The sequence below is a fragment of the Aaosphaeria arxii genome (genome assembly GCF_010015735.1).
Source record: "Aaosphaeria arxii CBS 175.79 unplaced genomic scaffold BU24scaffold_2, whole genome shotgun sequence".
Classification (NCBI taxonomy): Eukaryota; Fungi; Ascomycota; class Dothideomycetes; order Pleosporales; genus Aaosphaeria; species Aaosphaeria arxii.
In genome coordinates this window covers 880,933-906,679 of record NW_022983475.1, presented here as the reverse complement: position 1 = coordinate 906,679, position 25,747 = coordinate 880,933, and the positions used below count along the sequence as shown (strand labels likewise).

The 25,747-nt window shown below is 52.3% G+C and overlaps 10 protein-coding genes across 10 annotated transcripts; 5 read left to right on the top strand and 5 right to left on the bottom strand.

Moving 5' to 3' along the window:
- Positions 1–133: 133 nt before the first annotated feature.
- On the top strand, positions 134–1,615 carry BU24DRAFT_458572 (uncharacterized protein; the record flags this gene model as incomplete). Its single annotated transcript, XM_033531648.1, has 3 exons — positions 134–206; positions 256–534; positions 591–1,615. The coding sequence occupies 3 exons, from the start codon at positions 134–136 to the stop codon at positions 1,613–1,615; spliced, it is 1,377 nt and encodes a 458-aa protein (XP_033387177.1).
- Positions 1,616–1,664: 49 nt separating this feature from the next.
- On the bottom strand, positions 1,665–3,735 carry BU24DRAFT_418392 (prolyl-tRNA synthetase). The gene is made up of 4 exons (XM_033526969.1): positions 3,539–3,735; positions 3,415–3,484; positions 3,315–3,358; positions 1,665–3,252 (listed from the first exon to the last, which is right to left on the bottom strand). Exons 1-4 carry the CDS (start codon positions 3,614–3,616, stop codon positions 1,741–1,743), a joined length of 1,704 nt encoding a protein of 567 aa, XP_033387176.1. The 5' UTR covers positions 3,617–3,735; the 3' UTR covers positions 1,665–1,740.
- A 100-nt stretch (positions 3,736–3,835) lies between these two features.
- BU24DRAFT_418391 (uncharacterized protein) lies at positions 3,836–5,064 on the top strand. Its single transcript, XM_033526968.1, has one exon. It carries the CDS (start codon positions 3,924–3,926, stop codon positions 4,941–4,943), a length of 1,020 nt encoding a protein of 339 aa, XP_033387175.1. The 5' UTR covers positions 3,836–3,923; the 3' UTR covers positions 4,944–5,064.
- Positions 5,065–5,108: 44 nt separating this feature from the next.
- On the bottom strand, positions 5,109–6,533 carry BU24DRAFT_418389 (HIT-like protein). Its single transcript, XM_033526967.1, has 3 exons — positions 5,942–6,533; positions 5,747–5,824; positions 5,109–5,517 (listed from the first exon to the last, which is right to left on the bottom strand). Exons 1-3 carry the CDS (start codon positions 6,273–6,275, stop codon positions 5,306–5,308), a joined length of 624 nt encoding a protein of 207 aa, XP_033387174.1. The 5' UTR covers positions 6,276–6,533; the 3' UTR covers positions 5,109–5,305.
- Positions 6,534–7,320: 787 nt separating this feature from the next.
- On the bottom strand, positions 7,321–9,248 carry BU24DRAFT_106075 (A/B/D/E cyclin). The gene is made up of 5 exons (XM_033520749.1): positions 9,224–9,248; positions 9,030–9,155; positions 7,656–8,921; positions 7,469–7,607; positions 7,321–7,418 (listed from the first exon to the last, which is right to left on the bottom strand). The coding sequence occupies exons 2-5, from the start codon at positions 9,039–9,041 to the stop codon at positions 7,333–7,335; spliced, it is 1,503 nt and encodes a 500-aa protein (XP_033387173.1). The 5' UTR covers positions 9,042–9,155; positions 9,224–9,248; the 3' UTR covers positions 7,321–7,332.
- Positions 9,249–10,114: 866 nt separating this feature from the next.
- Positions 10,115–11,732, top strand: BU24DRAFT_488900 (ribosomal protein L2). Its single transcript, XM_033533582.1, has 3 exons — positions 10,115–11,149; positions 11,208–11,281; positions 11,332–11,732. The coding sequence occupies exons 1-3, from the start codon at positions 10,192–10,194 to the stop codon at positions 11,425–11,427; spliced, it is 1,128 nt and encodes a 375-aa protein (XP_033387172.1). The 5' UTR covers positions 10,115–10,191; the 3' UTR covers positions 11,428–11,732.
- A 689-nt stretch (positions 11,733–12,421) lies between these two features.
- BU24DRAFT_106022 (uncharacterized protein) lies at positions 12,422–15,900 on the top strand. Its single transcript, XM_033520748.1, has 6 exons — positions 12,422–13,189; positions 13,252–13,543; positions 13,598–14,117; positions 14,168–14,659; positions 14,708–14,950; positions 15,015–15,900. The coding sequence occupies exons 1-6, from the start codon at positions 12,883–12,885 to the stop codon at positions 15,795–15,797; spliced, it is 2,637 nt and encodes an 878-aa protein (XP_033387171.1). The 5' UTR covers positions 12,422–12,882; the 3' UTR covers positions 15,798–15,900.
- A 513-nt stretch (positions 15,901–16,413) lies between these two features.
- On the top strand, positions 16,414–19,838 carry BU24DRAFT_364119 (uncharacterized protein). The gene is made up of 3 exons (XM_033524232.1): positions 16,414–16,686; positions 16,762–19,334; positions 19,401–19,838. The coding sequence occupies exons 1-3, from the start codon at positions 16,608–16,610 to the stop codon at positions 19,497–19,499; spliced, it is 2,751 nt and encodes a 916-aa protein (XP_033387170.1). The 5' UTR covers positions 16,414–16,607; the 3' UTR covers positions 19,500–19,838.
- A 662-nt stretch (positions 19,839–20,500) lies between these two features.
- Positions 20,501–22,297, bottom strand: BU24DRAFT_458564 (uncharacterized protein; the record flags this gene model as incomplete). The annotated part of the gene is made up of 3 exons (XM_033531647.1): positions 20,501–21,294; positions 21,350–22,130; positions 22,184–22,297. The coding sequence occupies 3 exons, from the start codon at positions 22,295–22,297 to the stop codon at positions 20,501–20,503; spliced, it is 1,689 nt and encodes a 562-aa protein (XP_033387169.1).
- Positions 22,298–23,368: 1,071 nt separating this feature from the next.
- Positions 23,369–25,092, bottom strand: BU24DRAFT_405578 (uncharacterized protein; the record flags this gene model as incomplete). The annotated part of the gene is made up of 2 exons (XM_033525708.1): positions 23,369–23,614; positions 23,668–25,092. 2 exons carry the CDS (start codon positions 25,090–25,092, stop codon positions 23,369–23,371), a joined length of 1,671 nt encoding a protein of 556 aa, XP_033387168.1.
- Positions 25,093–25,747: the final 655 nt, after the last annotated feature.

Genomic DNA, 25,747 nt, shown 5'->3' with positions numbered 1-25,747 from the left:
CGACTTGCGCTCTCTTGACCGCGAACGTGATAACGATCTGGGATCTCAGGATTCGGATTTTCTACTCTATCCATGCGCATTCTCCGTCAACGAGCTCAGCTTTCGCGTTCCTAGCTCAACAGCCGCCGTCAACATGGCAGGTCAACAGCAACAGATCATTGAGACTATCTTCAACATGAAGAGAAGGCTTCTCAGGAATGATGACTGTAGGTTTCACTCCCGTCATATGCCTGGGCGCGCGCACTAACCTGTCAGCCTCCGACTCTGAGGAGCCCGATTCACCTTACAACAACCGAATGCAGAACCTGAAGCGCAAGGCACAATATGCTCGCCCTGGCAGACCAGAAACGTCGTCCGACCCCCCTCCCTACAAAAAGCGCATTGAGCATGCCGGATATCACAGATATATCCTCCAGCGCAACCCACCTCGATTCGATCCTGACGGCGACATCGTGGAGCACAACGACGAGTACGACGATGAGGATGACCTGTCGACCGTTGAAGAAAACCCATATGCGGATATCAAGCTTGAAGGTACGTGAAGCACATCAGTGGGGCATTGGACGCGATAGCTAACATACAACTCACAGAAATACTCATGCCCTTAACATCAGCTGCCGACCTCGCTACGCATCCTGCAATGAGCATTCCCTATACCTCGAAACACCTTACAAACCTAACAAATGAGGCTGCCGCGATCTCTCGTAAAGAACGAGTGGCCGTGTGGCGTGCGAAGAACCTCTTTACTCAATTCTTAGGCGACATCTCCTACGTGCCCACGGGATTGACAGATCTTGACGCTGGCGAACCTTTGAAGGACTCAATTTCAGAGAACGCATTGGGATCGAGGCCTGAACTGACAAACGGTGAGACTCAAGATAAGTCACAGGCGATCCAACAAGCTGCTGCAGAGAAACAAGGACAAACAAATGGCGAGGACGTGCACATGAAGGATGCAGGCGAAATCAACGGCGACGCGTCCCACCCTTCAGAAAGTCGCAACCCTGAAGATGCGGGCGGACCGAGTGTTCAGAACGAAAATCAGAACGGCGAGCCTTCAACGAATGGAGATCGACGAGGCGCAAGCGGAGTGACAAGACAAAATGGTGTAGACCGCGCAGCCACTCCCAATGACGAAGACGTCTCTGATACTGCCTCGCAACAAAACGGAATAACAACTCGAGCGGCTGTCCAAGGACCTTCAGATCAGTCAACTCCAAGCTCTCCCTCTGGATCTACCCACATTCACCCGCTCTTCTCGTTCTCGACAGAGTCAATACCCGATCGCGATCTCGGTCTCCCAGCCAACGAAGCAGAAGACACACGATTCCTTCTGCTCGCGTTCGTACAGAAACAAGAAGAGCTCTCGCGAACCGCGACAGATTTATACATGGGAATGCTGCAGGGAGAGCGGATGAGGCAGGAGGTCTACAAATCTGCAAAGGCTGAAGCTCACGTCGGAGAAATGAGCGACGGCGAAGATTGGTACGATCAGGACGAATGGGAACTAGAACAAAGCCTGCTTAAAGGGCGGGATGAGGAGGAAGATGACACGGCGGTCGCTGGCAAGAAATCCACCAGGCAACGTCGCAAGCCTGACAAGGAGGATCGATGATGAATTTCGTTACACAGAGACGGTCGCAGGTACAAATTTCTGGCAATGGCCCAATGACATCATGATCAAATACAATAGATATACATTCCTATCGTACACTTCAAATATCCACCTTTCCACTATCATCACAACTGCTCCAACAACTCTGTGACGCTCTTCCTCAGCTCAGCAACATCCACATTCTTCTTCACGCCCAGCCGGCGACATTGCAATTCCACTTGCTTCGTCTCTGCCCACGCCTTCCCGAACACAACGATAATCGGATACCCAATCAAATCCGCATCATTCAGCTTCCACGACAGACTCTTGATACTCCGATCATCCAGTACCACATCGACACCACTATTCCCCTCTCCCTCATTCCTGCTAAGCACATCATACACCTCCGTCAACTCCTCCTCCACAACATTCGAACGCGAAGTATACACAATCGCAACCTCAAACGGCGCAACAGCGCGCGGCCAATTGAGGCCCTTCGAGTCCGACATGAGCGACGCCATGGCGCCTATGAGTCGGGAGACGCCAATGCCATGACAGCCCATCTCGATGGGGACGGGTTGCGGGTTCGGATGGACGGTCACCATGGCGTTGAGCGGTGCGGAGTACCGAGTCCCTAGGTGGAATGTGTGGCCGACTTCGATGGCTTTCTGGACTGATAACGCGCCTGAATCGCAGCGTGGGCAGGAATCTCCCGGTCGAATGATGGTGAGGTCGAGGGGGGTGGAAGGGGTAGAAGGGCTTTCGGTGGGATCTTGGGGGAGGCGGTAGTCTTGGATGGAGACTGTTTCTGTGGTTTTTGGGAGGAGAGCGTCGAGGGCTGCTGTTTCGATACCGGTGTCGATGTCGATGCCTGCGTTCTTGATTGTGTGGAGGTTCACGAAAGATGATATCTCGCTCCAAGTTGGTTGCGAGGCAGAAGAAAGGTCATCTGGACGGGGGATTTTGATAGTGACTTTAGTCGTCCGATCGGAGCTGATACCCGTGAAAACCAGAGGTTCGCTCTTCGAGCTACCAGCCTCTTCAATCTTCTTCTCGGCCAGTTCCTCGTTGGCAACATACGAACATGAGTTGCAGGACCAAACATTGTCCTCGCCTCTGGGGGATATGAAATGGTACTCGTGGCTTAGTTTACCGCCCATGTTACCAGAGTCGGCCTCAGCAACGAGGTATGGAACCTTTAGCTCATTGAAGAGGTTTGCGTACGCCATACGTACAGCTTCGTACGTTTTCAGCCCATGCTCAGCTGAGTAGTCGAACGTATACAAATCTTTCATCAGAAACTCTTTCGAACGTAATAGACCGCCTCTCGGCCTCCTTTCGTCTCGATACTTTCGTCCGATCTGGTACAGCCGCAGAGGTAGATCTTTATACGAATGTACTACATTAGCCACCAGAGAAGTGATCTCCTCCTCATGTGTTGGAGACAACAGAAAACCGGAATCCCTTCTGTCTTGAACCCGTAGTAGCTCCGAATTGGCGGAATAGCGACCTGATTTGCGCCATAGCTCTTCTGTGCTGATGAATGATAGGAGAAGCTTGGAGGCACCAATTGATGTCATGTGCTTATCGATCAGACTCTCCAGCTTGTTCTGAACGCGTAGACCGAGTGGCAGGATGTGATAGACTCCAGAATGTGCCTGTCCACGTGATTAATTCAAGTATCTCAAGCTTATTAAGTTGAGATCTTCGTGGGGCTTACCTGGCGTATAAAACCTCCTTTTATCAAGAGGGCCTGGGAGTCATCTACCAAAGTTGAACATAAGTATATAGATCAATTTGTTGTTAGTGGGCGTTGTCACCTTCGCCATCTTGTGTTGAGATGCCTCCGGTTGGTGCCCAAAACTTGGATAGACGGTTCCTCGAATCAGTCTACCATGTATTGTCAATAGCTATACATTTTCAGAGTTCCAAGATTGGTCATACAGTTAATGTTCGTGTGTTGTAAAATCCTCTAGTTGATGTTTGGATACATCGCACGTTATTCCATCCACGCACCGCCATTAGCTCTTGACACTTGTCCAGTATTTAAACGGGAATTCAGTTCTTCAATTAGATAAGAAAAATAAACAATTGCACAAGAAATAGATATGAAGATGCGGATTTGGTCTCAGAACGGCGGTCACTTGAGGGGAGCTGTTGCCCTAAAGAAGCAACCGCCGAAGTTTCTCCGCGCTCCACCTCCGCAAAGAAAGATTTCTAGACGAACCTCACCCCAGCGGGCGGATCTTCAAAAGCCTGCGTTCAAAGTGCAACAACACCCGTGTGCCTGCACCCAATTCCTCCTGGAAACCTCACACATACTTCGACAATGCCGCCACGGATACGGATACGGCCGCGCGCTCTGCGCCTCCGCACTTCACACTCCTTCTCGCCCATCAACCACACCTACGCATCACTCGCAACAGCAACGACACCCGCACCTCCAATTGATCAGACGATCCGGTCTGCGGCTCCAGTCCTGCGATACCCGGCTAACCAGCCGCCCTCACACAAACCGCCGGAGGTCCGCAAGACACAGCTGCACCGACAATACCAATCCCTCCTCCGGTCCTCGCCCTTAATCCTTCTTTTCCAGCACAACAACCTCAAGGCCGTAGAATGGATGAGCATAAGGCGAGAGCTGGCCATAGCACTCAACAAAGTTGACGCTGAGCGCGAGAAGAACGGCCAGGAATTGTTCGCCAACGACATCAAATTGCAAGTGATCCAGACCGGAATTTTTGGCAGTGCGCTGCGTGTCGTAGAGTTCTACAACCCAGAGGAGACCCTGCTCGACCACGCACAACACCCGACAGACCCCCGCACAGCCACCAGCGCGCAAATCCCACAGACGTCGAACAAGCCGGAGGACACGAGGTTCAAGCACGGTCTGTCCAGGGAGGCATGGGAGGTCGCCTCGAACAAGAAACTGAAGCACGAGCTTGAGCCCCTGCTCTCCGGCCCATTGGCCGTCCTTTCGTTTCCCTCCGTCTCGCCTGAGCACCTTAAGAGCGCTCTTTCGATCCTCGCCCCCTCTTCAGATTTCCCCGCCCCGAAGAGGAAGACCAACCCCGACTTGTACGAACCAGCTGTGCAGGGTGGCCTTCAGAAGCTCATGCTGCTCGGCGCGAGGGTGGAAGGCAAGGTGTTCGACCAGGACGGCGTAAAGTGGGTCGGCGGCATCGCAGGTGGCATCGACGGCCTTCGTGCTCAGCTCGTCGCGGCGCTGCAAGGCGCGGGTGCTAGTCTCGCCAGCACGCTGGAGGGCGCAAGCAGGAGCTTGTACTTCACGATGGAGTCGCGGAGACTGGACATGGAGGAGACGGAGAAGGGCGATAAGAAGGAGTAGATGGGGCTTCGAGAGAGAGGCAATTGCATGTACATGTACCAACACAACCATTTCCCCCGCCAGTTATGTAAATCTAGATATACGTACACACATACAAAATGTACCGCCACCAATCACGCTACCACATTCACATCGACGTCCATGATCTTTGCAAATGAAGATGTACACACAAACAAACACCTTATATTCACACAAACTCGAAGAAACTTCTATACAAGTCTTACACTCCAGGTCCTCTCCAATCCAACCCCGGATATATACAAACACAAACCCCCACACCATGTATGCTCTCGGAGGATGAAGAAAGCATGGATGCGATTAATTCATACTCTCCCCTTCTTCTCCCATAGGTGACATCACAATCAAAGCTTCCCCCTCGCCCCCAACCGCTCAACCTCCTCCCTCAAAATCCTCCTCATCTCGCCCGCGAGCGCAGCGCCCTCCTCGTCATCTAGGTCGTCGCGGTTCCCCCGGCCGAACATGGTCCAGCTCTTGCTCTTGATCTGCGGCATGCTGGCGGGCCGCGGGATGATGTGGAAGTGCACGTGCGGGACGACTTGTGCTGCTCTTGCGCCTGTTGAATTGTGAGTATTGGTATGAGGTTTGATTGGGGGTTTGGCGGAAGTTGGGTGGTTGCGTGCATTGTATCTAGGTTAGGGGTGTGTTTTGTGTGGTGAATGAATGTATCATCATGCAGACAAAGTAACAATATTCGACTACTTCGAATACCTTACGACAAATACCAGATTGAAGCACGAGGATAAATTTCAAAACAGCTAGACAGTTGATAAAACATGACATACCATTATTCTGAACAATGTTGTAATCCGACACCCCCGTGACCTTCTTGACCGTCCTCGCCAGAAGCGGTAACCAGAACCCTATCATACCCCATTAGCATCCGCATTACATTTCCCCATTAGAAAATTAAACACAACTCTAATTCAATCCCCCTCGATCCCAAGAAAACTTAGTTAGAAAAGAAGGTGAAAACATACCAACGTCCCTCGCCTCCCCGCCCTCCATATCCTCCACCTTCACCCTATGCCCCCTCGTCGCAACCAGCAGATGCCCCCTCGTCATGGGCAGGATATCCAGAAACGCAACGACGTTCCTGCTCGCCAGCACTACGAACGAGCTTGGTGTCGTTTTCGCAGGGTCGGATGCGTCATCTGATGGTATGCATGATGGCAAGTCCTCCTCTACTGCTGGGGGTGAAGAAGATGGGGAAGGAGACGTTGGGGATGGGGATGGGGATAGGGTTTCAAATGCGACGGCGATGTTACAGAAGGGACATGTGTCGGGTGGGTAGTGGAGGTCGAGTTCATTCATTGTATGTACATGGTAAGGTGAATTCGATGGAAGGGTGTTTGTTTCACTGATTTATTGATGGTTGAGAGCTTTGAATGGGCGTGATGTTGGAGTCTGGAAGCTATGGGGCTGGATTGGGTATAGCGTCGAATGGGGGAGGTAGTGAACCTCGGTTGGGGTAGTTGGGGTGGTCATGGTCGTGGACTCGTGGACGTGTTGTTCGGACTGCGTACTGCGTCGCGACTGACTATGGATGGTGACATAATTAGTCCATCTCAAATGGATGGATCTGGTTACGAGCAAGGAAGAAAGCAACAAGGAAAAAAGGGAACGTGCGCAGAACCAACCGCGTCTTTAGCGCCAGAAGTCCCAAACATACATGCCGTTACCAGAGAAACCAAACACGCCAGACCACAAACATATCACGATGCGGGGGCCTTGCTTCCCTGTTTGGGACATGTTCTCGTTACAAGCGTGTTTCTGGACATATCACGCGTATTGCAGAGTAGGACAGGCATGGGTACGTGGTTATTATCTGAAATATGTTTGTGTATTGTGTGTTAAAGGACATGGCAATTGGAGAGGTCTTGTTATACCAAAGAGCACAACAAGCTCGACTGCAATTCCATGTCGCCAGCACTAACTATCTGGCACAAACGACAATATGTATCCGCAATTAATAGCCGACGTAGACACCGACGCGGTGTACTCTTAAAAGTGCTATGATTCTCGTATCCGGGGCCGTGGTGAAAGTAAAATAAAGGAAAAAAGAGCATTCACGCGCCTTCATGACGCCAATACTCCACTGAAGAAAATCCACAGGGAAGCCAAAAAAAAGTTTCCATTCCTAGCCCAACTGCAACCCTTTTATTAACGCCGTAGAATGTCGCCGATATGCAAACAATGGGGGAATAGCTTGGTGGATGCAATCGGCGCGTCACATAGATGCCGACGCCATCAAATACCACGAGGTGCGTGTCAAGTCGATACGACTGGCACTGGAGCGCGCAGAGAAAAGAATACGCTGATCACGAATAGCATCGGAAACGCCTAACGCAAAACATGATTTAGCGTTAGATCATTTCCTAATGCTGGACTCTTCCTTGAGATCGTTACCAAAATTGCTAACGTATTCTTTGGCCCAGCGACGGAGAACGATAGATGCTAACAAGATGTTAGTATAGTGCAATGTCAAATGGAACGCGTACAATTACCCTTCAAAAACTTCTTGCTTGCATATTTCTTGAAGAATGCCTCGTGAACAACGGGGCTTGCGAGGTAGTCGATCATGAGAGAGAGGACTGGCTGGATCTCCTCCTCCGTGTAGCCGGAGTAATGTACAAGAGTGGAATCCTAAAATGAATTAGTAATTGCGAGCTGTGATAGTCAAACAAAACATACCCATTCACCGCGTTCAAGTACCAATCGGGCCAAGTACATGGCAGCAGCAGCAACCTCGCTAGGGGGGTGTGCAAGGAAACGGTGATCAAGGCAGCCGATCTCCAAAAGGTATTTGCCAAGAGTACGCGTCTGGATGTCGTAGTTATCGGCCTTGGATATCCTACGGAGGAAGTTCATTGGGTTGGGGTAGCTCAGATCGTAGTTGAGAGCAGCAAGCACGAATCGTTCGGCACTCAAGATCTCCTCCTCCGTGAAGCCATCATCTGCAACGTGTCGGAAGTTCTGGACGTGAGGAGAGAGGACCTCCTCGTACTTGGAGGCAATGAACATGGCGGTGACACCGACGAGCTGGAGGCGATCAAGCTGGACGATCTTCGTGGAGAGGAAACGATCAATGATGTTGACAGCAAGGAAGAGGGTCTCTGGGAGTAAACGGAATCGGGTGTGGACCTCGAGCAACCAGTCAACGAGAATACCACGCATCTTCCACTCAAGCTCGCTCTGATCATCCATGTAATTGGGGTTGGCCATGGTGGCGATCTCAAGTTCCTTAAGGTAGTCGAAGATCTCAACCACATACTCGGAGACCATGAGCGGGTCGTCATAATCTTCCTTGTCAAGATCGGTCCAGTCCTCGACGATGGGTCCACGGTCCTTGGTTTCCGCGAAGACCTCAACCTCGGACTCGGTCTCAACCTTTACATCGGTCGCAGTAGGAACCTCAACCTCACGCTTGACAGAGCGCTGAGGAGCAACGTTCTCAGCCTCTTCTGGGTCCTCCTCTTGCAACGTCTTGGTGCTGGCATTGGATGTGATTCGCTTCTTCGTCGCGTGGCCAGCAATGCCCGAACCGGAAGCAGGGCGCTTCCCACCAGGTCCGGCAGGCTTCTCCTTGGGTGGAAGTACCGAACGGGTCGAATTGGCACGAGATGGCTTTTGGATCTTGGTAGGATGGGCTGCCTTGGTCAAAGGTCCAGCTTTGCTGACCACGGGCTTCTTGCCATCCTTTCCATCCTTCGCACCCGCGCCGATGGGCTCGTTCTTCGTAACATTGCTGACATCGCCGAGAGCAGCACGCTTTCGCGTCTGGGCTGCACCGTTGGCTCCTAGAGTTGCGGTAGACTTCTTAGTCTGGAGAGCGGCCTTCTTGGGGACATCAGCGGCATCGGTAGAGCTCAATGCTGCACTTTTGGCGCGTGTCACGCGTGTAGTAGCTGCATTCTCATCATTCTCATTGGTAATGGCCCGTTGGCGCAATGAGCGAGCCTAGTCACGGTGGTCAGCTACTGATGCATTCACAACATGCATAGGACCATTGCGGTCCCAAAGGCGTACAGCACCAAACAAGTGCTATGGAGGGCGATGGCAACGTACAGCTGGACGCATTGTGATAATTGTTAATTATGCTGTACGGCAAGACTGGGTCTAGTCGAGAAGCTAAGTGGGGCGTATCGTAGTTATGTGATGGAAGTTGTTGTTTTGAGGTATTGTTATGATGCACTATAAGACGGGTCAGTAAAGCTCCCAGATCCATCCAAACCACAAAACAAACAAAGGTGAATGCTGACAGTAAGGGTGCACTGTTGACTTTAAGAAAGAAATGAAAGCCTGTTCGACAAGCTTGTGAGGATGAATCGCGAATAACAAGCTCGCGTACACGTCGATGATGGAGGTGGAAAGGCGGGACGGTGAGGTGTCGTGCGAATTGAAGGGCCTTTGGAAGAAGAGAGGCCTATGATATATGCGAGGGAGGAGGTATAAACACAACCCGGGTGGACACTGAGCGTTGAGAGTGCGAGGGAGGAGGAGATGCTCGACCAAGGTGGGTGTGTTGTTGGAAGAGATGCGGCAGTGTGGTTTGTTTTGGTGCAGGCTTGCACTCCCTTAGTCATCCACCCTTTGCGCCAACAACGCGCGGGCAACGTGAAAGAAGGCTGGCGAGTGCACGGAGCCAATGAAAAGCGCGTATTCTACTTACCTCGAGAACGCCAACTTTTCGGACGCGAAGAGAGTAATTTTTCTGAATAGGAATTGCAGCAGCGAATTGCAGCGATAATGTAGACGCGTGCAGAGGGTCGATATTTGGTGATTGAAGCTGCGGTGGTGGAGGTAAGGGTTGTTGTTGTTGTAGGTTTAGAGTAGAGAGAGAAGAGTGGAAGAGAGGAGATGGGAAGGCACGTTGGCACGTCAGTAGGAGGCAGACGACGGGTACACAAGTACAAGTACAAGGCAGTACGCGGTACACACGCTACAACCAGCAGTACACAGAGTACGCAGGTACAAACGAGTTTGGTAGCACAATAGAGACTCTGAGCCTGTTAAGAGAGCGTCACCGCGTCAACTGCTTGTGACAGGGGTTATGCCACTATGAATGGCTGGGTGCGATTCGTCGAGGCTTATCGCGCTAGTCCCCTTTCGTGAAGCTTGAGATTTTTGAACATAGAACCACCAACCCTCACCTCCAGAGAGTCCATTGCCATTGCGACGTCGTCCACGCCCCATGGGTCCGAAACACTCATAATATCATCGCAAAATTATGCTACAACCGCGGGCGTGCCATTTTCGGCCTTCCCGCCTTGGGAACGCCCTCCTCGCCTTCCGAACATATGCCACAGCAGTCGACCATGTCCCTCCACCAGCATTTGAACCCGCTGTCGCCGTCGCTGTCGAAAATGCCCAATTGCTCTCTTCTCAAGGCTCAAGAAGAGATCAATTCATTCCGCTAAGGACGTACAAGCCACGCACTCCTGGTCTACGTCATTTGAAACGCCCCGTTAACGATCATTTGTGGAAAGGCGGTCCCTATCGACCATTGACAATTGCGAAGAAGGGACAGCATCTGGGTGGACGAAACAGTAGTGGCCAGGTCACAGTTAGACATCGTGGAGGAGGCCACAAGAGGAGGGTCAGGATAGTCGATTACAAGCGTTACCTGCCTGGCAAGCACATTGTCGAAAGAATCGAATATGACCCCAACCGAAGTGCCCATCTGGCGCTCCTCACCCGAGTCGAAACTGGCGAAAGATCATACATCATTGCTGCGGATGGTATGAGGGCTGGTGACGAGATTCAGAGCTACAGGACCGGCATTCCAAAAGAGATGGTTGACAGTATGGGTGGTGTGCTTGATCCCGGTATGCTTGCCGCGAAGACTGCCAACCGTGGCAACTGCCTTCCCATCCACATGGTACCTTTAGGCACACAGGTGTACAATGTTGGCTCTAAGACACAGGGTGGTGGCGTGTTCTGCCGAAGTGCAGGAACATATGCTCTTGTTGTTAGCAGAGAGGAGGTGGAGCAACCAAACAAGACGGTGGTCAAGAGCGTGGTCGTACGACTACAGAGTGGAGAAGTCCGAAGGGTTAGCCCAGATGCGTGTTGCACCATCGGAGTTGCGAGCAATCCTCAGGCCCATTTTGCATCTCTTGGAAAGGCTGGACGTTCACGATGGCTCGGAAGGCGACCGGAGGTTCGTGGTCTTGCAATGAACGCCGGTAAGTTTTGAACCCTGTAGGGTTTTACTATCAAGCTTGTATGCTAACAAGTTCATAGCCGATCATCCTCACGGTGGTGGACGAGGTAAATCAAAGGGTAACGTGCATCCTGTCAGTCCTTGGGGCACACCGGTAAGTTCATCTTCTTATTGAATCTACTACCAAAGCTAATGTGAGAACAGGCCAAAGGAGGTTACAAAACGAGACATAAGAGGAACAAACACACTTTCCTCGTACAGGACCGCCCAAGGAACCAAGGCAAGCGGAAACCTAAATAGTCCATGGGTTCGGCAAAGGTTGAGTTGGGGGCATCTTGTATCTATAGAATCCTTCATATCTGGACGATGTACAATACCTCCGCATTTACGGTAGCGCTAACATCGCTGTTGGCATGTTATAAATTCATGTATTCAACGAGAAAGCCATGGGCCATGGGTCCGCATTGCCTTATACCTGTACACCACACCACCCTTGGACCAGATGCTATCGACGTCCTCTTCTAAATGCGAGTACTCCGTATAATGGAAGACAGAAGGATTTATGTTGCACGGGGTTCGCAGGCTATGCAGCTCACCCGTGCAGTAGCGCTCGCTATATGTTCTAATTGATGAATCATGATAAATCCTACGGATTTACTACGTACTAGATCTCTCAACGCAACACTGCTGCTTCCCTCGTTTCTTACACTCGTTTTAGCGCCACGGATTGCGGCCGATCCCTCCCCAAGATGTACAGGGATGGTCTCGCACCGCATCGTTCTCCATCTTTGGTTAGATCCATACGGTACATTCAACGTCGAGTATCACCGAAAGTCCATCTTCAACTCGTCATATATGCAACCGTTTCGCACTGATTTCTACATAAAATAGCTCCTCCAGGGGATAGAAAATCAATAAAAGGATGAATGCTGAACTCCCAGCAGTCATCAGCCTCTCTGACTGTAGAACGTCAGCAGGGGCAGGGGCTGGAGATGCAATGGCTGCGGCTGCGGCTATGGCTCATTCGACTACCATTGCTTCAAAACGGTCTGGTTGCCTGTCTGCCGAGGCGAACTTGCAGTCTTCCATGAAATAATGTATGATGAATGAGAGACTCGGCAGCCCGGAAATACCGAGAACTGGCGGTTAAGGGCGAGTCCGAAGTCGTCGTGTTTGCAGAGTGCGGTTATGAGACTTTTGTGCGGTACAGCCAACCATGAGTCTGAATCGGGATATCCGCTAGGATTCGTCCTTTACAGAACATGTGTAGGATGCGCGATGCGAAATAAGTCCACGTCGTCAAGCCCCCCGTCTCATCCCACCCATTTTTGATCACAGGCGTAGATGATAAAATAGTTCAGCTTTCTCTAGAACCCTAGCTACCTTTCCAAATCTCCTTATCCTACCGTTTCTGCCGGTACCGCCCCATACCTCCTACTCGACGTCTTTCCATGCCGCCCTATCCTCTAATGCATCTTGTCTTAGTTGCGAAGGATGCCTGATTGTCCACCGCAAAGCTCCTAATCTGATCCCCATAACTTATCACTACTAGTACTGCTGTTATCCAAGACAATAATCGTCCTCCTCCTACGCTGTAATACTTCCCCTCGCCTCCGAAATTCGTACTGTCGCGACATTTGAAATCATCGTTAGACAAGCCATCCAAATTGTCCCGCAGCAGCTTACGCGGGGTGCGCCGGCTGCACCCTCAACGACCTCATTCGAAGTTCCCATTGACGACTACACATTCCCACCATGCCTTCGGTGGACTCAGATTCCCCGGACGACACCTTCTTCAACGACCTATCCCAGCAGGCTCCCGAGCCGACCGAACATAACGAATCGCCGACGGGGCCAGCTGGCCAGGACAAGCAAAGAGACGATGCGGCGAAACCAAAGAGAATAGCTTGCATACTGTGTCGGAAGAGGAAGTTGCGATGTGACGGTACAAGACCTACCTGCGGTACCTGCAAGCGACTCTCCCACGATTGCGCGTACGACGAGGTACGAAAGAAGAGCGGGCCGAAGCGGGGATACGTGAAGCTGCTGGAAGCTAGACTTCGTACGTCTTATCTATGATTCCACAATCTATAAGAATGCCAGGCTAACATCTCCTGCGTACAGAACAGGTAGAAACGCTGCTGAAGAACCAGGAATCGTCCGATCAGAATAAAGATGCCTCCCAAGATCCGGCCTCCGCGTACGTTGCAAGCACAATCCAACAGGGTCTACCCAATGTACCGGATTTTTTGAACACAGACAATGGAACGGGGAATTTCGCAAGGTCAGGATCGCCGGCTCCCGATGCGTTTGGCATGAATGCGCCCGCTGGAGCAGCTGAAGGCGACTTTCCATGGGAAATGATAGGTCTAGGCTTGGACGAGCCTCTACCACCTCAGGATGTCATGGACGACTTGTAAGTCTTCTGCGCATGAGTAATTATTTTGACTCCTCTAACAGCTCGAACCAGGTACAACATCTTCTTTCAAAAAATCTATCCATCGTTGCCGATTATGCACCGGCGGAGGTTCATGGCAGCCATGAATCTCGCGCCGCACATGCGACCTCCAGTGTGTCTGCGCTACACAATGTGGACATTGGCCGCATCCGTGACAGATAAATATGACGCACTACAAGAACATTTCTACCAGCGAGCACGGAAATACGCCCAGATGGACGAGATGAAAGGCCACGGCGAATCGACCATCACTTTAGCTCATTGCCAGACATGGGTTTTGATGAGCACCTACGAATTCAAACAGATGTATTTCCCTCGAGCTTGGCTCTCCGCCGGAAGAGCGGTGCGTCTCGCGCAAATGATGCAGCTACATCGATTGGATGGCGCTGGTCTAGACGTGAAACAATGTTTGCCGCCCCCCAAGGACTGGACGGAGAGAGAGGAGAGGAGGCGGACGTTTTGGATGACGTTTTGTATTGATCGATATGCTAGCATTGGCACAGGCTGGCCAGTGTCGATTGACGAGCGAGACGTAAGTTGTATAGGAATATTGATACGTAAACCGGTGCTAATGTTTGACAGATCTTGACCAATCTCCCAGCGACAGAGGATGCATTCGACAGAAGCAAGCCAATGCCTACGAGCACATTAGAGGACTGCTTGAAACCTGGAGGCGCAAACTCGATGCAAGCATTCGGCGGAGTTGTACTCACCGCCGCACTCTTCGGTCGCAACCTACTACATCTTCATCGACCCGAGGCCGATGACCGTGACGATGATCTTAACGGCGGGTTCTGGACACGGCATCGCAATATTGAAGGTTTCCTTCTAAACACCGCATTGAGCTTGCCGGATCATCTTCGTCTGCCCACCGGACTCTCTGATCCGAACGTGGTATTCCTCAATATGTGCATTCACACCTCCGCCATTTGCCTGCATCAAGCCGCAATCTTCAAAGCAGATAAACATCGACTCCCAGCCAACGTCAGCAATGAGAGCAAAATCAGATGTGTTACCGCAGCTGCTGAAATTGCGTCGGTGATGAGAATGATCAGCCATATGGATTTGTCTGCAGTAAGTTGATATCAAGACGAACCCACAATTCCACGCTGACAGGAATAGATGAACCCTTTCATATCGTTCTGTGTGTACGTTGCAGCTCGTGTATTCGTTCAGTACCTCAAGACGCGACCAAAGGACCACCAGATGAACTCTTCTCTCCAATTTCTCTTGCAAGCCATGCAAGCATTGCGACGCAAGAACCCCTTAACGGAGTCTTTCCTGGTTCAGCTTGACCTCGATTTGGAGACAGCGGGCGTTCTGGGCATGCACTCTAAAGTTTATAACTTACCGGCTCGTGGCGCAGTAAGTACATTCTCGGTCATTACCACTACGTTGCTGTCTAGATGCTGATTTCTTTGTCCCGCAGAACCCTATCCTTTCAAATGGTGATCCAGTTCAATGTATCCCAGTTGTCAACATCCGAGATGCAGAGGGTGAGCAAGCCCCCGTGAATCAGTTCGGAAATAGCAATACGGCAACGCAGAATCGACCATCGCAGTTCAAAGGCAACTCGCCAGGCCCGCCGTTCCACGTCGCGAACCCGATCGGTAACATGGACATACATCCCACAGGTGGCTTTGCGACATCGCAAGGCGAAGGACAGGCGAATATCCCCACACGAAATGGATCAGGGAGTCATGAACATTATACGACAAATGGTGTCGGGGTATCTACGAACGACCCCTACATCATGGGCGATGGCAATGAGATGGACCTTTCTGCAGACGGTAGCGTAGAGCACCCTAGTCCGGCAACACTGAATTCGCAATCAAGAGGCGGGTCTACCTCACAAAGCTCGTACTCTCCCTCTCAACCGCAGGATGAGATGCAAAACCTCCAATACCGGCCGTCACCCAAACCCCTGACCAGCCAAATTCCATTGGCGCATAGTACTGCTTCGAGCAGTAACACGCAGTACTTTACGACGACAAACACGATGTTTTCGCAGCCTGTTTATGATAACACGAATACTATGATGAATCCAGGTTCGCTCAATAACGGATTCGTGGGCCAGAGCGACTGGGAGTTCTCGACCATGGCCACGGGGATGACTCCCATGTCGGAAGGCAGCTGGAACCAGATGCTTGAGACCATCAATCTCGGATGGGATTCATTAGGGCCGCCTCACGGGAATAATAGATCAGGGTAGCAGTGCTATTACTGGCAATGGATTATGGCTTTGGTGCGAAAAAGGACAGGATACCCCATTTTTTAACTATATTATTTGGTACACAGTAGATGATGCGGCGCATTAACTTTCGCTTCTTTTCGGGGAATTGAGACTGTTACGGTATCTGCAGTATTTCTTAACTGCCCAGGATAGAGGAAACTACTGCTTGTGGCTTGAATGTATGTATGCACACACGCGCAACTCTTTTCGGTTGTCACACCGCTCCTGTATGTACGAGTATGATTCAAGATGTACAACATTTGCACCACGGACAACATGCATCGGATTGCGTGCCGCCCTTACAAGATGTAGATCGATGTTGCTGTGATGCGAAGCATGGACACCCCACAACCAGCTACCATCGAGTTGCGTACTCCGTATTCCATTGTTTATTATTCCGCTCTGTTTCGTCTCAAACAAGCTTATTCATACGACTCGAGTTAGTGCGGAGAAGAGGTCAGCGATGATATCAGACAACTGATATTGGGTGTGGAGCTGGAACACGTACCTTGCAGGGATGCTGGTCTGGAAGCTCTCGAATAAGTCGCTATGGTAACCCACCAATGTTGCGCCGCCAGACCAACCGCCCAAGACACGACAACACCGCCATATTCACCCAAACGTGAGACCAATAACTTACATTCTTCATTGCTTCATTCTCGTTCACTTCTTTTCACTATTCGCTATTCAGGTCATTGCTGCCCTTGCGTTCCAGTACCACATCCACCCGCCGGTGACTCCCGAACATAACGATCGATACAAACACCACAAGTAAACACCCGCATTCCGATGATCGATATGCACAAATCCAAGGAAAGAGACCGGGCTGCGTCACCGGGACCTACCTTCATGTCTCCGCAGCAAATGTGTACGTCTGCAATCTTCAAAAAAACAATCTCATTCCTGAGAATAACAACTTTATTCTGACTCTATCCCGCAACAGCCAGCTACTTCCAAGACCTACGAACCAACCGCCCAACACGTCCCAGCGGCTCCCGACCTCCACCTGCCCACTTCAACACCTGGTCCAGCAGAACCAATTCGAGAGCCACTGCCGATTCCAGAGTTACGTCACCGGTCTCTCCAATCACCACCCAGCCCACGACCGAGGAGCCTGAAGCGCTACCAGAGAGCGTCCCCGAGCAGCCAAAACTTCACAAACGAACCACATCCAACATGAGCATCGACGAAATACTAGCAGGCACCGCAGGCCGAGCACTAGTCCAGCCCCCGCGAGGACGCCCACAGTCAACAGCCACGCCCGACGCCGAGCGGGAACGAACGCCGAGCGTCCAGTACCGCGAAAGTGGGCGCCGCCAGGTCGAGCGGGAAGAGGCACGGCAACTGCGATTAGCCCTGGAGGAGTTCGACCTCAAGAAAGAGCAGGGGCTGTACGATGCGGCTCGCGACGAGGCCGCGGAGCTTGTCTACGATCACCAGAATCCGGATGCACGTGCCGCGAATCCAGATGCTCCGTATCATTACCCTGGACCTGGGGGAAAGGGGAGCCATAACAGGAGTCGGAGTCAGGGTCGAAGCGAGCGGGAGCAGGATTTACAGAGGACGAATTCGAAATTGAGGAAACGGCACTCGGTGGGCAGTTCGGCGGGTGGGAGTAGGAGTAGTAGTTTACATAGCCATAGAGCTGTGAGCAACACTTCTGTCACTGCGGATGTGGTGTTTGGGGACTCACCAACCAAAGAGACTATGGACATTGATCAGGCGATACAAGCTTCCCGGCCCCGGCAGAGCAGCATTGGCAGGAGGAAGGCCAGTGGGAGCGTTTTCAAGAACCCGGACGATCAGATATACGAGGAGCCGGAAGAGGAGACTCAACCGCCCGTTCAGGCAGTGCCGCAACCCCAGGTCCCATCGAAGACACCTTTCCAAGCTAGGCGCAACCCATTCAGTCGAGTGAGGATCGCTAGAGAGAACAGTCTCATGCGAGCCAACACGGATCCTACCGTCGGAATGAAGAGGTTCGATCGTTTCGAGATCCAGAACAATCCCCCAACGCAATCTCGTAACGCAGGGTACACGGCTAATCCTATCCTCCCACCTAAAGCTGTTGAAGAGGTCAAGCCAGATTCAGAGAACAACGAGGAGGTGAAAATGAAGGATGGCAAGGAAATCCGAAGTGATGATATCCGTGCAGCAACTGGTTTCCGTTTGAAGGACAGAAGTGCCAAATTACCCACTCCCACCATGGTCTCTGATAGCCCGGGCCGCCCAATTGTATCCTTCCAGGAGAATTGGAAACCAAAGGAGGTGGAGTTGAAAGAGGAGAAGTCCATTCTACCACAATCGACCCCTAAACCGGTCGCTGAAGCCGTGTCTGGTCCTCGACGTTTGGCCAAAGCTGCTACCGACCCTGTGATCCCCACGATCCAGAGTACGCGGGACTCACTTAGGAAAACTAATGGCCCACCCGCTGCTGGAATTCCTCAGATCAATGTCACTCCACAACCTGCTGCGCCATCTACGCGTGTGAACAGGGCGAATGTTCCCACCATCAGCGTTTACGAGGATCCTCCTTCGAGACCCCTCCCTACTCCCGCAGCCTCAAGGAAAGTCAACACTCCACCATCAGTCGCGCCTCCTGTACCAACAATAAACGTTTCCCAGGCCCCTCCAGCGCGCTCTAAGCCATCTCCAGCACCTCCCATTCCGACGATCTCTGTCCAAGAGACGCCCCAAATCTCTGTCACTCCTTCCGGTCGAGGCGCCAGCGTGAAAGCTCCCTCAATATCTGTTACCCCCATTCCCTCTATCTCCGTTAGCGATTCACCCTCGCCTCCCGTTCCGACCATCAACGTGGACGGAGGGAACAACTCGACCCGCCCATTGCCCAACCCACGCAACTACTCTGCAAAGCCGTTCCCTCGCAACAATGGCACGAACAACCGCTCCCACTGGACACCCACCAACGTCCGCACAGGAGCCCTCTGCAACCAATGCGCGCTCCCCATCTCCGGGCGCATCGTCTCCGCGGGCGGCGTGCGCTTCCACCCGGAGTGCTTCCTCTGCCACCACTGCGGCGAGCACCTCGAATGCGTCGCCTTCTACCCCGAACCCGACAACAAGCGGGCGGAGCGCATCGCGCGCATCCACGCGCGCCTCCGCGGCGAAGACATCGAGTTCCTCCCCTCGCACCCGACCCTCGAAGACATGATGCACCTGGAGCGCGAAGACGGCGACGAGGGCTTCCGCTTCTTCTGCCACCTCGACTTCCACGAGCTGTTCTCCCCGCGCTGCAAGTCGTGCAAGACGCCCATCGAGGGCGAGGTCGTCGTCGCGTGCGGCGCAGAGTGGCACGTCGGACACTTCTTTTGCGCGCAGTGCGGCGACCCCTTCGACTCGACTACGCCGTTCGTCGAGAAGGATGGGTATGCGTGGTGTGTGGGCTGCCATACGAATCGCTACTCGACGAAGTGTAGGAAGTGTAGGAAGCCGGTTGTGGATACTGTCGTTAAGGCGCTGGGATCGGAGTGGCATGTTGGATGCTTTTGTTGCGTTGTAAGTTTCCCATCACATCTTTCTTATCTCTACCATCTGTGATATGATACTAACAATCGCCATTAGGAATGCTCAGGCCCCTTCGAAGATGGTCGATACTTCCTCCGCGGCGAGTCTGAAGACCCCGTCTGCGTTCGCTGCGAGGAGCGTCGTCTCAAAGCTTAAAATACTCTCTGCCGTTCCGAAGTTGCAATCGTGTAGAGGCTCAGGCTGGATCCTGAGCTTCACCTTCAGCATGACTCGATTCACGGGGCTCCATCGCAGCATCCCTCGCCTTCAATAGCAATGTTCCCCACGATCCGATGCATTAGTGTGGAAAAAACGTCGAAAGCATACATGCGTGCATACATGATAGATTGGAGTGGTCTTTGTCTGGTTGGTTATCGGCTGATTATGTTCTTGTATCATTGTCGTTCTTCTGGTTTCTTGGTCTGTACGTTTGGGCGTTGGCATTGGCGCTGGTGTTTTATGGGTTATTTGTTCAGTTCGGAGTGTGGACGGTGTGTGGGTTGGAGGGAAGGGAGGGAAGGGGGGTAATGCATAACCTGTGGTATAGTGACATGAATCAAAGCGTATATGATGTAAAATAACTCATGATTTCCCTGTGACGGTAGGAGGTGGGACGTAAGGGTTATTTGACATCAATGTGAGACATATATTTCATCTTCGAGATATCTGACGAGAGTAGATTCCCCCAGAGCACTTTACACACACGCTACATACACACAATGAGACCTTCCAAATAACCGAGAAAGCCCCTCTGATCTGATGAGAACAAGGAAGAGAAATCCAAGTGGATAGATATCATTTGCCAAATCATGGACTCTCTATCGTATATGATCATGGTACACGCTAATACCTCGCATCACGACTCGGCTACTGTGGGGGCCTGCTGCTGATCAGAGGTAGGCTGACAGCTGATAGTGCCTCGTCTCTGTAAACCTGTGGCAAGTACGGTTTAAGGCTTGCTTGCTGTCATGCCTGTGTCCTAAAACCCTCAAGTATCGTAGACAGCGTTCCTGCCCGACAGCATCTCCGCCGTGAAGCTGCCCGCACGCCCCCTTCCAGACGCATGAAGCTCATCCAACCAGGACGGCCCGTTCCTACCGAGGTCCAAGTCCTGCTCGAATACAGGTATGCGGTCGTCACGAAGCGGTGTTTCGCCTTCACCTAGGGTAGTATTGATTCCCGTTGGCGCCGCCGTACCAATTAAACTGCTCTGTGATCTCGTCAGTCCTGGGGTCGCTGAATGGGGGTGCCATATCTGACCGTTCGTCGAGGCTCATCTCCGAGTCCATCGGCATGCCAAAGTCCTGGGCGGAGTGGTTGAGGATGCCGGCGTCGATGTCGGGGATCGATGTCGAGGGGGCGGGTGCGGGTGGTGCGGTCGAGGGAGGGGTGGTGTTACTGACTTCTACCATCTTGTCGCCTTCGACTTTGACTTCGCGGTCGCGGAGGCGCCGCATGAGTTCGAGGAATTGGCTGTTTTGGAATTTCTCGGAGGTGTTGTCTGCGACGCGCTCGAGGAGCTTGCCCGCTGTGTCGGCCATTTCGTCATCGTCGTGGCGTGTCGGTTGCTGCTGCTCCTTCTTTTGCTGCTCGGGTTGTTGGTGCTGGTGCTGGGGCTCGTCTTGGAGTTGCCCTGTGTTGTAGCCGGCTGCTTCTAGCTCCTCCATTATGTTCTCGTGATTAATGGGCACTCTTGTCGATAGTAGGGGATACTGTGACATGAGTCGTTGGTTGACGGCAGTGATGAGCTTTTCGGCCCGTAGCTGGATCTCAGATGTAGTATCACGAGTGGATAGTTTCTGCAGCGCTTCCACTGCCCAACGGGCCTCGCTCACGTCCTCGGTCAACCTGCCGCTTTGCTCTTGAGATTCAAGGCTCTGTAGCCATTGTAGAGTTTCGTCGTGCTGGCCCAAATCGGCCGCACTGCGTAATTTGATTGCGGTGTATACAGCTAGCGAGTCTGTCAGTTATACTGCTATCATAGTGTACCAAAGCACATCACTTACGAAGACGTTTATCCCGTATAGAGAGCAACACGGGATCATTCTCCTCGGCCAGACGAGTTTCTTCCCGGTAATCTTGGGCGAGGTTTAAAGCAGAAGGTCCCTGCTGCTCTTGCGGGCGAGACTCTTCCCGATAGTCCTGAGCGCGATTCAGAGCAGAAGGTCCTTCCTGTTCTCCTCGTAGAGTCTCAGACAACATCTGTGTATCTTCCTGCCTCTGCTGCTGTGTAGGCGCTTGCGTCGCTCCCTGATCCTGAGCTTGCTGCATCAACTCATTCTGCACATCTTGGAAGGCTTTATCGAACGCTGCGTTATCAAAAGCCGGGACTTGCTCGTCCGCGCGCTGTTTCCCCATGGCAACTTCTGACATGGGAGCTTGGTTCGCCATTCCGAAACCCGCTCGTTGCTGGAAACTCGATCCTCCCCACGCCATGCCGGGCGACATGCTCGGCGCATTCCACTGCGGGAAGGTATTCTGGGCATGCGATGGCTGCTGCTGCTGTTGCTGGCTCATGAAGTCCTGGTGCCATGATGCAGGCGCATTGGAGACTTGAGGCACATGCTGCTGGAACCGTGGAGCTTGGGGAGCGGCGATGTTCAGCCGCTGGAAGTCGGAAGCCCAGTCTGGAGCTGCTTGGGCAGGCTGAGGTTGGAATTGCGGTAGCGGTTGTGGATGGGCGTGTAGGTAGAAGTCTGGTTGGTGCAGTCCTGAGTGACCGGCTTGGAAGGCATTGAATTCGGGATCGAGGACTCCAGCGTTGGGACCTGGGGAAGATCTGAAACCCTATATACGATCAGACATGGCACGGTACAGGAGATCAGTCCTGAGGTACAAACCTGGTTTGGAGATTGACGGTTAGCCAGGCGATCCTGTTGGAGGGTGCGGTCCACGGAAGTGTGCTTTTGGAAGTTCTGGAGGGCATTCGAGGGCCCACAGAGTGCGTCTGCCATGTTTGAATAGATCTGAGAAAGAAAAGGGTATCTCTATAATGACATGCTAGAATGGGCAAACAGTACGAAACGAGAAGCAGAAGTAGAGTGTAGAGTGTGTCGGTCAGCGTGGAAGTGGACGTGGAAGTGGCATGTGGTGGTACTAAAGGTCGGCATCCCGCTTCATACTGTCGCCATGTGTAGGCAGATGGGATGGAATAGATGAATGGTTCGCCGCCGACGCCGCCAGGACGCTGACGGTCCTCGGCTAGATTGACTCTGAGCTAGACCCGAAGCAGTTAACGGGCATGAGGAACGTTCATGTGTGCAGATCGTTGGGTCCGTGGGCATGTGGAGGGGCACGTGCTTACTGCCTTTCGACGACAGACCGGATTCACCCACCAAAACTAACAAAAAGACCCCATGCCAGCCCAATCTCACCCCCGCGTGCACGCCCTATGCCACCCCCAGGCTATCTACACGATCACTCAGTATGTATACCTAGGTGGTTTTCACCACGAGAATGGCTACACGGTCCTGAAGATACGAGCAGGAGTGACAGATCGTGCTTATCGAGCAGGGAATAAAACCTAGCTCAGTGGAGCAAAGTATGTTGTGCACAACCGGTTCAGCTCCGAGCACCAATTAGTCATTCTTGTTACTGTTGTGCAACATTCATACCTCACACTTAGCATCCTCACTCGGTCATGATAACATTCAGGTTCATGGTAAATACCTCGTATTGTATTGAGTCTATTAAGCAAAAGTCGTGACGTCCTAAACCATTCAATACCAATTTAATAGTCCTGAGACAGTGAGGGGAGAGAAGTTGTCCCCCTATCAACCCATTGGCAGCTGCCCGAGTCACTCGGGACGGGAGGGGTGGCACTGGGTTGTTTTGTAGAGACCTTGTGCGATGTACCCTCTCGACCGTTCTACTCGTCTGCCAATGTGATGTGCAAGTGCAAGCATCACGTGCCCGGATGCGGCGCAGGTGGTGGTGCAGTATTCTTTGCCCGTGATTCGTTTATAAATATCCTCATGTATCCTTCCATCATTTTATCGTCCAGATCAAACATGCATGCGATCCATCTAGCGTAGGAACATGTCGCTGATACCCACCACTCGCTTTGGTGAGCTTCGTCGTCGTGAAGGCGACCGAGATGGGGCTCTTCGTCGTACCCAGGCGTACTCTGGTCTGTCATGGTGGTCGCGGCGCTGTTCCTCGATGAGAAGACGGCTGGTGCCCCGGCTTCGAAGGCGGCGTGTGTGCTCAAAGAGGACCTCGGTCTCTCTTGTGTCCATCTCGCGTAGAATGATGAGGTAGTTAGGATCGACCTTGAGAATTGTTAGAATGGGAAAGAACACAATAAGTGGCTCGGAAAGCTTACCTTGTCGACTTCATAAGGTATTTCGTAGTAGTGTAGCGTATCAACAGCCAAGTGCTCTTTGTGTACTTTGACGTAGGTAGGCTGATGGGTCAGTCTGAGTGGGGCCACCGGCAATGATCCTGGCTGTAGTTGCTGCTGTATTGGTTGTTGTTGTTGCTGGATTCTGGCAACGTCGTCAGACCTGATCATGGCTTGAATCTGGTTGTCCTGGAACCCGAACTGGGAGAGCTTCTTGTGCATCGCATCAGCCAACTCGTCTTCGTGCTTCTTCTTCTTGGCCTTTTCCTCTTCTTCTATCATTTTCTGTTTGTGCAAGAAACGTTCATATTCTTCCTTTTCCTTAGCCTTCTGCTTCTCCTCCTCGATTCGAAGCTCCATTATGACCCTTTCGCGCTCACGCTTGGCTTGCTCCTCATCGAGGAACTTCTTGCGCTCGTACTCCGCAACAATCCGTTCGCGTTCTTCTTTGGCATTCTTTTCGTCTTCTGCCTTTTTCTTGTTGAAAGCATCGACGGCGGCTAGCTGGGCTGCCTTGGCCTCGGCCTCTTCCTCTGCCCTCTTCTTGTTGAAAGCATCGACAGCGGCCTGTTGGGCTGCCTTGCGCTCGCGTGCTTCTCTTTCCGTCTTCAAGGTGTTCTCCGCGATTATGCGCTCGCGCTCATCCTCCTCCTCACGCTTCGCCCTCTCGATCTTTGCAGTGTTCTCCGCAATGATACGCTTGCGCTCTTCTTCTGCTTCCTTAGCACGTCGAGAGCGCTCTCGCTCCTCTCTCTCGTATTTCAATTCCATTTCCTTCACGATACGGTCGTGCTCCGACTTGGCTTGATGGTCTTCCTCCTCGCGCTCCAGTTTCTCCTTCAGATACTTAAGCTCGAGCTTCTTCCTCAGAGAATCCTCGCGTCGTTCCAGTGCAGCCCTCTCGTCGGCCTCCTTGAGTCGCTCGTTGGCCTGTTGTAACTGCCAACGGTCGTACTCAGCATTGTGGGCCGGTTGACGAGCAGGCGATTCGTCGCGGTGGTAGTGTGCAGAGCGCGACCGAGAGCGCCTGGTCTTTGCGAGCTCCATTCTGATCTCTGCAAGCTGGTCCTCGAGAGCCCACTCCTCTTGCATTCTCATAGGACGCCCGCGGGGGTTCGGGCTTGGGTCACGGCTCTTCTGTTCAGTGTGGACCTTGGGGCTGCTTTCATTTTCCAAGCGACTGGTCGCATAGATGTTGATATTGGGGGCGGGAGAGTGACCCTGAGAGCGGGTGCGGTGCAGACCAGTGGTGTAGGTTACATGCTCAGGCGTCAAGAAATCACTGCGACGCCCGTAATTATCGTCACGGGCACGGCGGGGAGGGCGAACATGGCGAGCTGCACTGCTGATGCGATCTGTGTGGGAGTAGAACTCCTCATCTTCGTCCCAGAAGTCGGCGGGAGGCATGTTGGCGGGGTTAGGTGGGGAGGCGTGAGCGTAAGATGTAAAGGATCACGAGGAAATCAGGATTTCTTGTGACAGATAAGACAGAGAAGTCCAGAACAGATATAGTAAGATAGATTTTGAGTATTCAAAGACTCAGAAGCGGAACCTAATCTCTGTGTTGGTGGGAATGCGGGATGTCGGTGGTGAGTCCGTAGAGCGCCTGCACAAACTGTGGTAGGAGAGCGCAAAACAGCAGGAGAAACGGTAGGGAAATGGGAATCAGAAACGAAACCTGAGAACAAGGGCGACTACAGCTTTTGAAAGGACTCGTGCGGCGACCTGTACATTGGGGGCCGAAACTCTCGATATCTAGGCGGGTCATCAGGCAGCGGCCGGGGCTGAAGCCGGGACTTAGGTGCTGGTCTGGTGGACGGGCGCACACATTGCATGACGATACGCCTAAGTGCACATAATAAGATGAGCGGCGTTTGGGTGGTACACATGGACGCAACACTACCCCTCCTCTGCGTCGTAATAACAAGCTCTAAGTGGCTTCACAGGCTGGGACTATGCTGTGTCGCTGTATCGCGGGAGCATATGGACGATGTTTCTCAGAGTACAGGAGTCACGGAGCGGCTGACCAAACCCAACCCCTTCCAACTAGAGGGGTATTTAT

Coding starts and splice junctions, on each gene's coding strand:
- BU24DRAFT_418389 (XM_033526967.1), bottom strand. CDS start 6,275: ATGAATGAACTCGACCTCCACTACCCACCCGACACATGTCCCTTCTGT. Junction 5,825..5,941: donor CGGGGAGGCGAGGGACGTTG/GTATGTTTTCAC, acceptor GGGGTATGATAG/GGTTCTGGTTACCGCTTCTG. Junction 5,518..5,746: donor CAACATTGTTCAGAATAATG/GTATGTCATGTT, acceptor ACAATTCAACAG/GCGCAAGAGCAGCACAAGTC.
- BU24DRAFT_106022 (XM_033520748.1), top strand. CDS start 12,883: ATGCCTTCGGTGGACTCAGATTCCCCGGACGACACCTTCTTCAACGAC. Junction 13,190..13,251: donor GCTGCTGGAAGCTAGACTTC/GTACGTCTTATC, acceptor TCCTGCGTACAG/AACAGGTAGAAACGCTGCTG. Junction 14,660..14,707: donor GCCATATGGATTTGTCTGCA/GTAAGTTGATAT, acceptor TGACAGGAATAG/ATGAACCCTTTCATATCGTT.
- BU24DRAFT_488900 (XM_033533582.1), top strand. CDS start 10,192: ATGCTACAACCGCGGGCGTGCCATTTTCGGCCTTCCCGCCTTGGGAAC. Junction 11,150..11,207: donor TGGTCTTGCAATGAACGCCG/GTAAGTTTTGAA, acceptor ACAAGTTCATAG/CCGATCATCCTCACGGTGGT. Junction 11,282..11,331: donor TCAGTCCTTGGGGCACACCG/GTAAGTTCATCT, acceptor ATGTGAGAACAG/GCCAAAGGAGGTTACAAAAC.
- BU24DRAFT_418391 (XM_033526968.1), top strand. CDS start 3,924: ATGCCGCCACGGATACGGATACGGCCGCGCGCTCTGCGCCTCCGCACT.
- BU24DRAFT_418392 (XM_033526969.1), bottom strand. CDS start 3,616: ATGGCGGTGCGTGGATGGAATAACGTGCGATGTATCCAAACATCAACT. Junction 3,359..3,414: donor CTCAACACAAGATGGCGAAG/GTGACAACGCCC, acceptor CAACTTTGGTAG/ATGACTCCCAGGCCCTCTTG. Junction 3,253..3,314: donor AAGGAGGTTTTATACGCCAG/GTAAGCCCCACG, acceptor TCACGTGGACAG/GCACATTCTGGAGTCTATCA.
- BU24DRAFT_106075 (XM_033520749.1), bottom strand. Junction 7,608..7,655: donor TACTTGAACGCGGTGAATGG/GTATGTTTTGTT, acceptor AATTCATTTTAG/GATTCCACTCTTGTACATTA. Junction 7,419..7,468: donor AAGCAAGAAGTTTTTGAAGG/GTAATTGTACGC, acceptor ACATCTTGTTAG/CATCTATCGTTCTCCGTCGC.
- BU24DRAFT_364119 (XM_033524232.1), top strand. CDS start 16,608: ATGATCGATATGCACAAATCCAAGGAAAGAGACCGGGCTGCGTCACCG. Junction 16,687..16,761: donor CATGTCTCCGCAGCAAATGT/GTACGTCTGCAA, acceptor ATCCCGCAACAG/CCAGCTACTTCCAAGACCTA. Junction 19,335..19,400: donor TTGGATGCTTTTGTTGCGTT/GTAAGTTTCCCA, acceptor AATCGCCATTAG/GAATGCTCAGGCCCCTTCGA.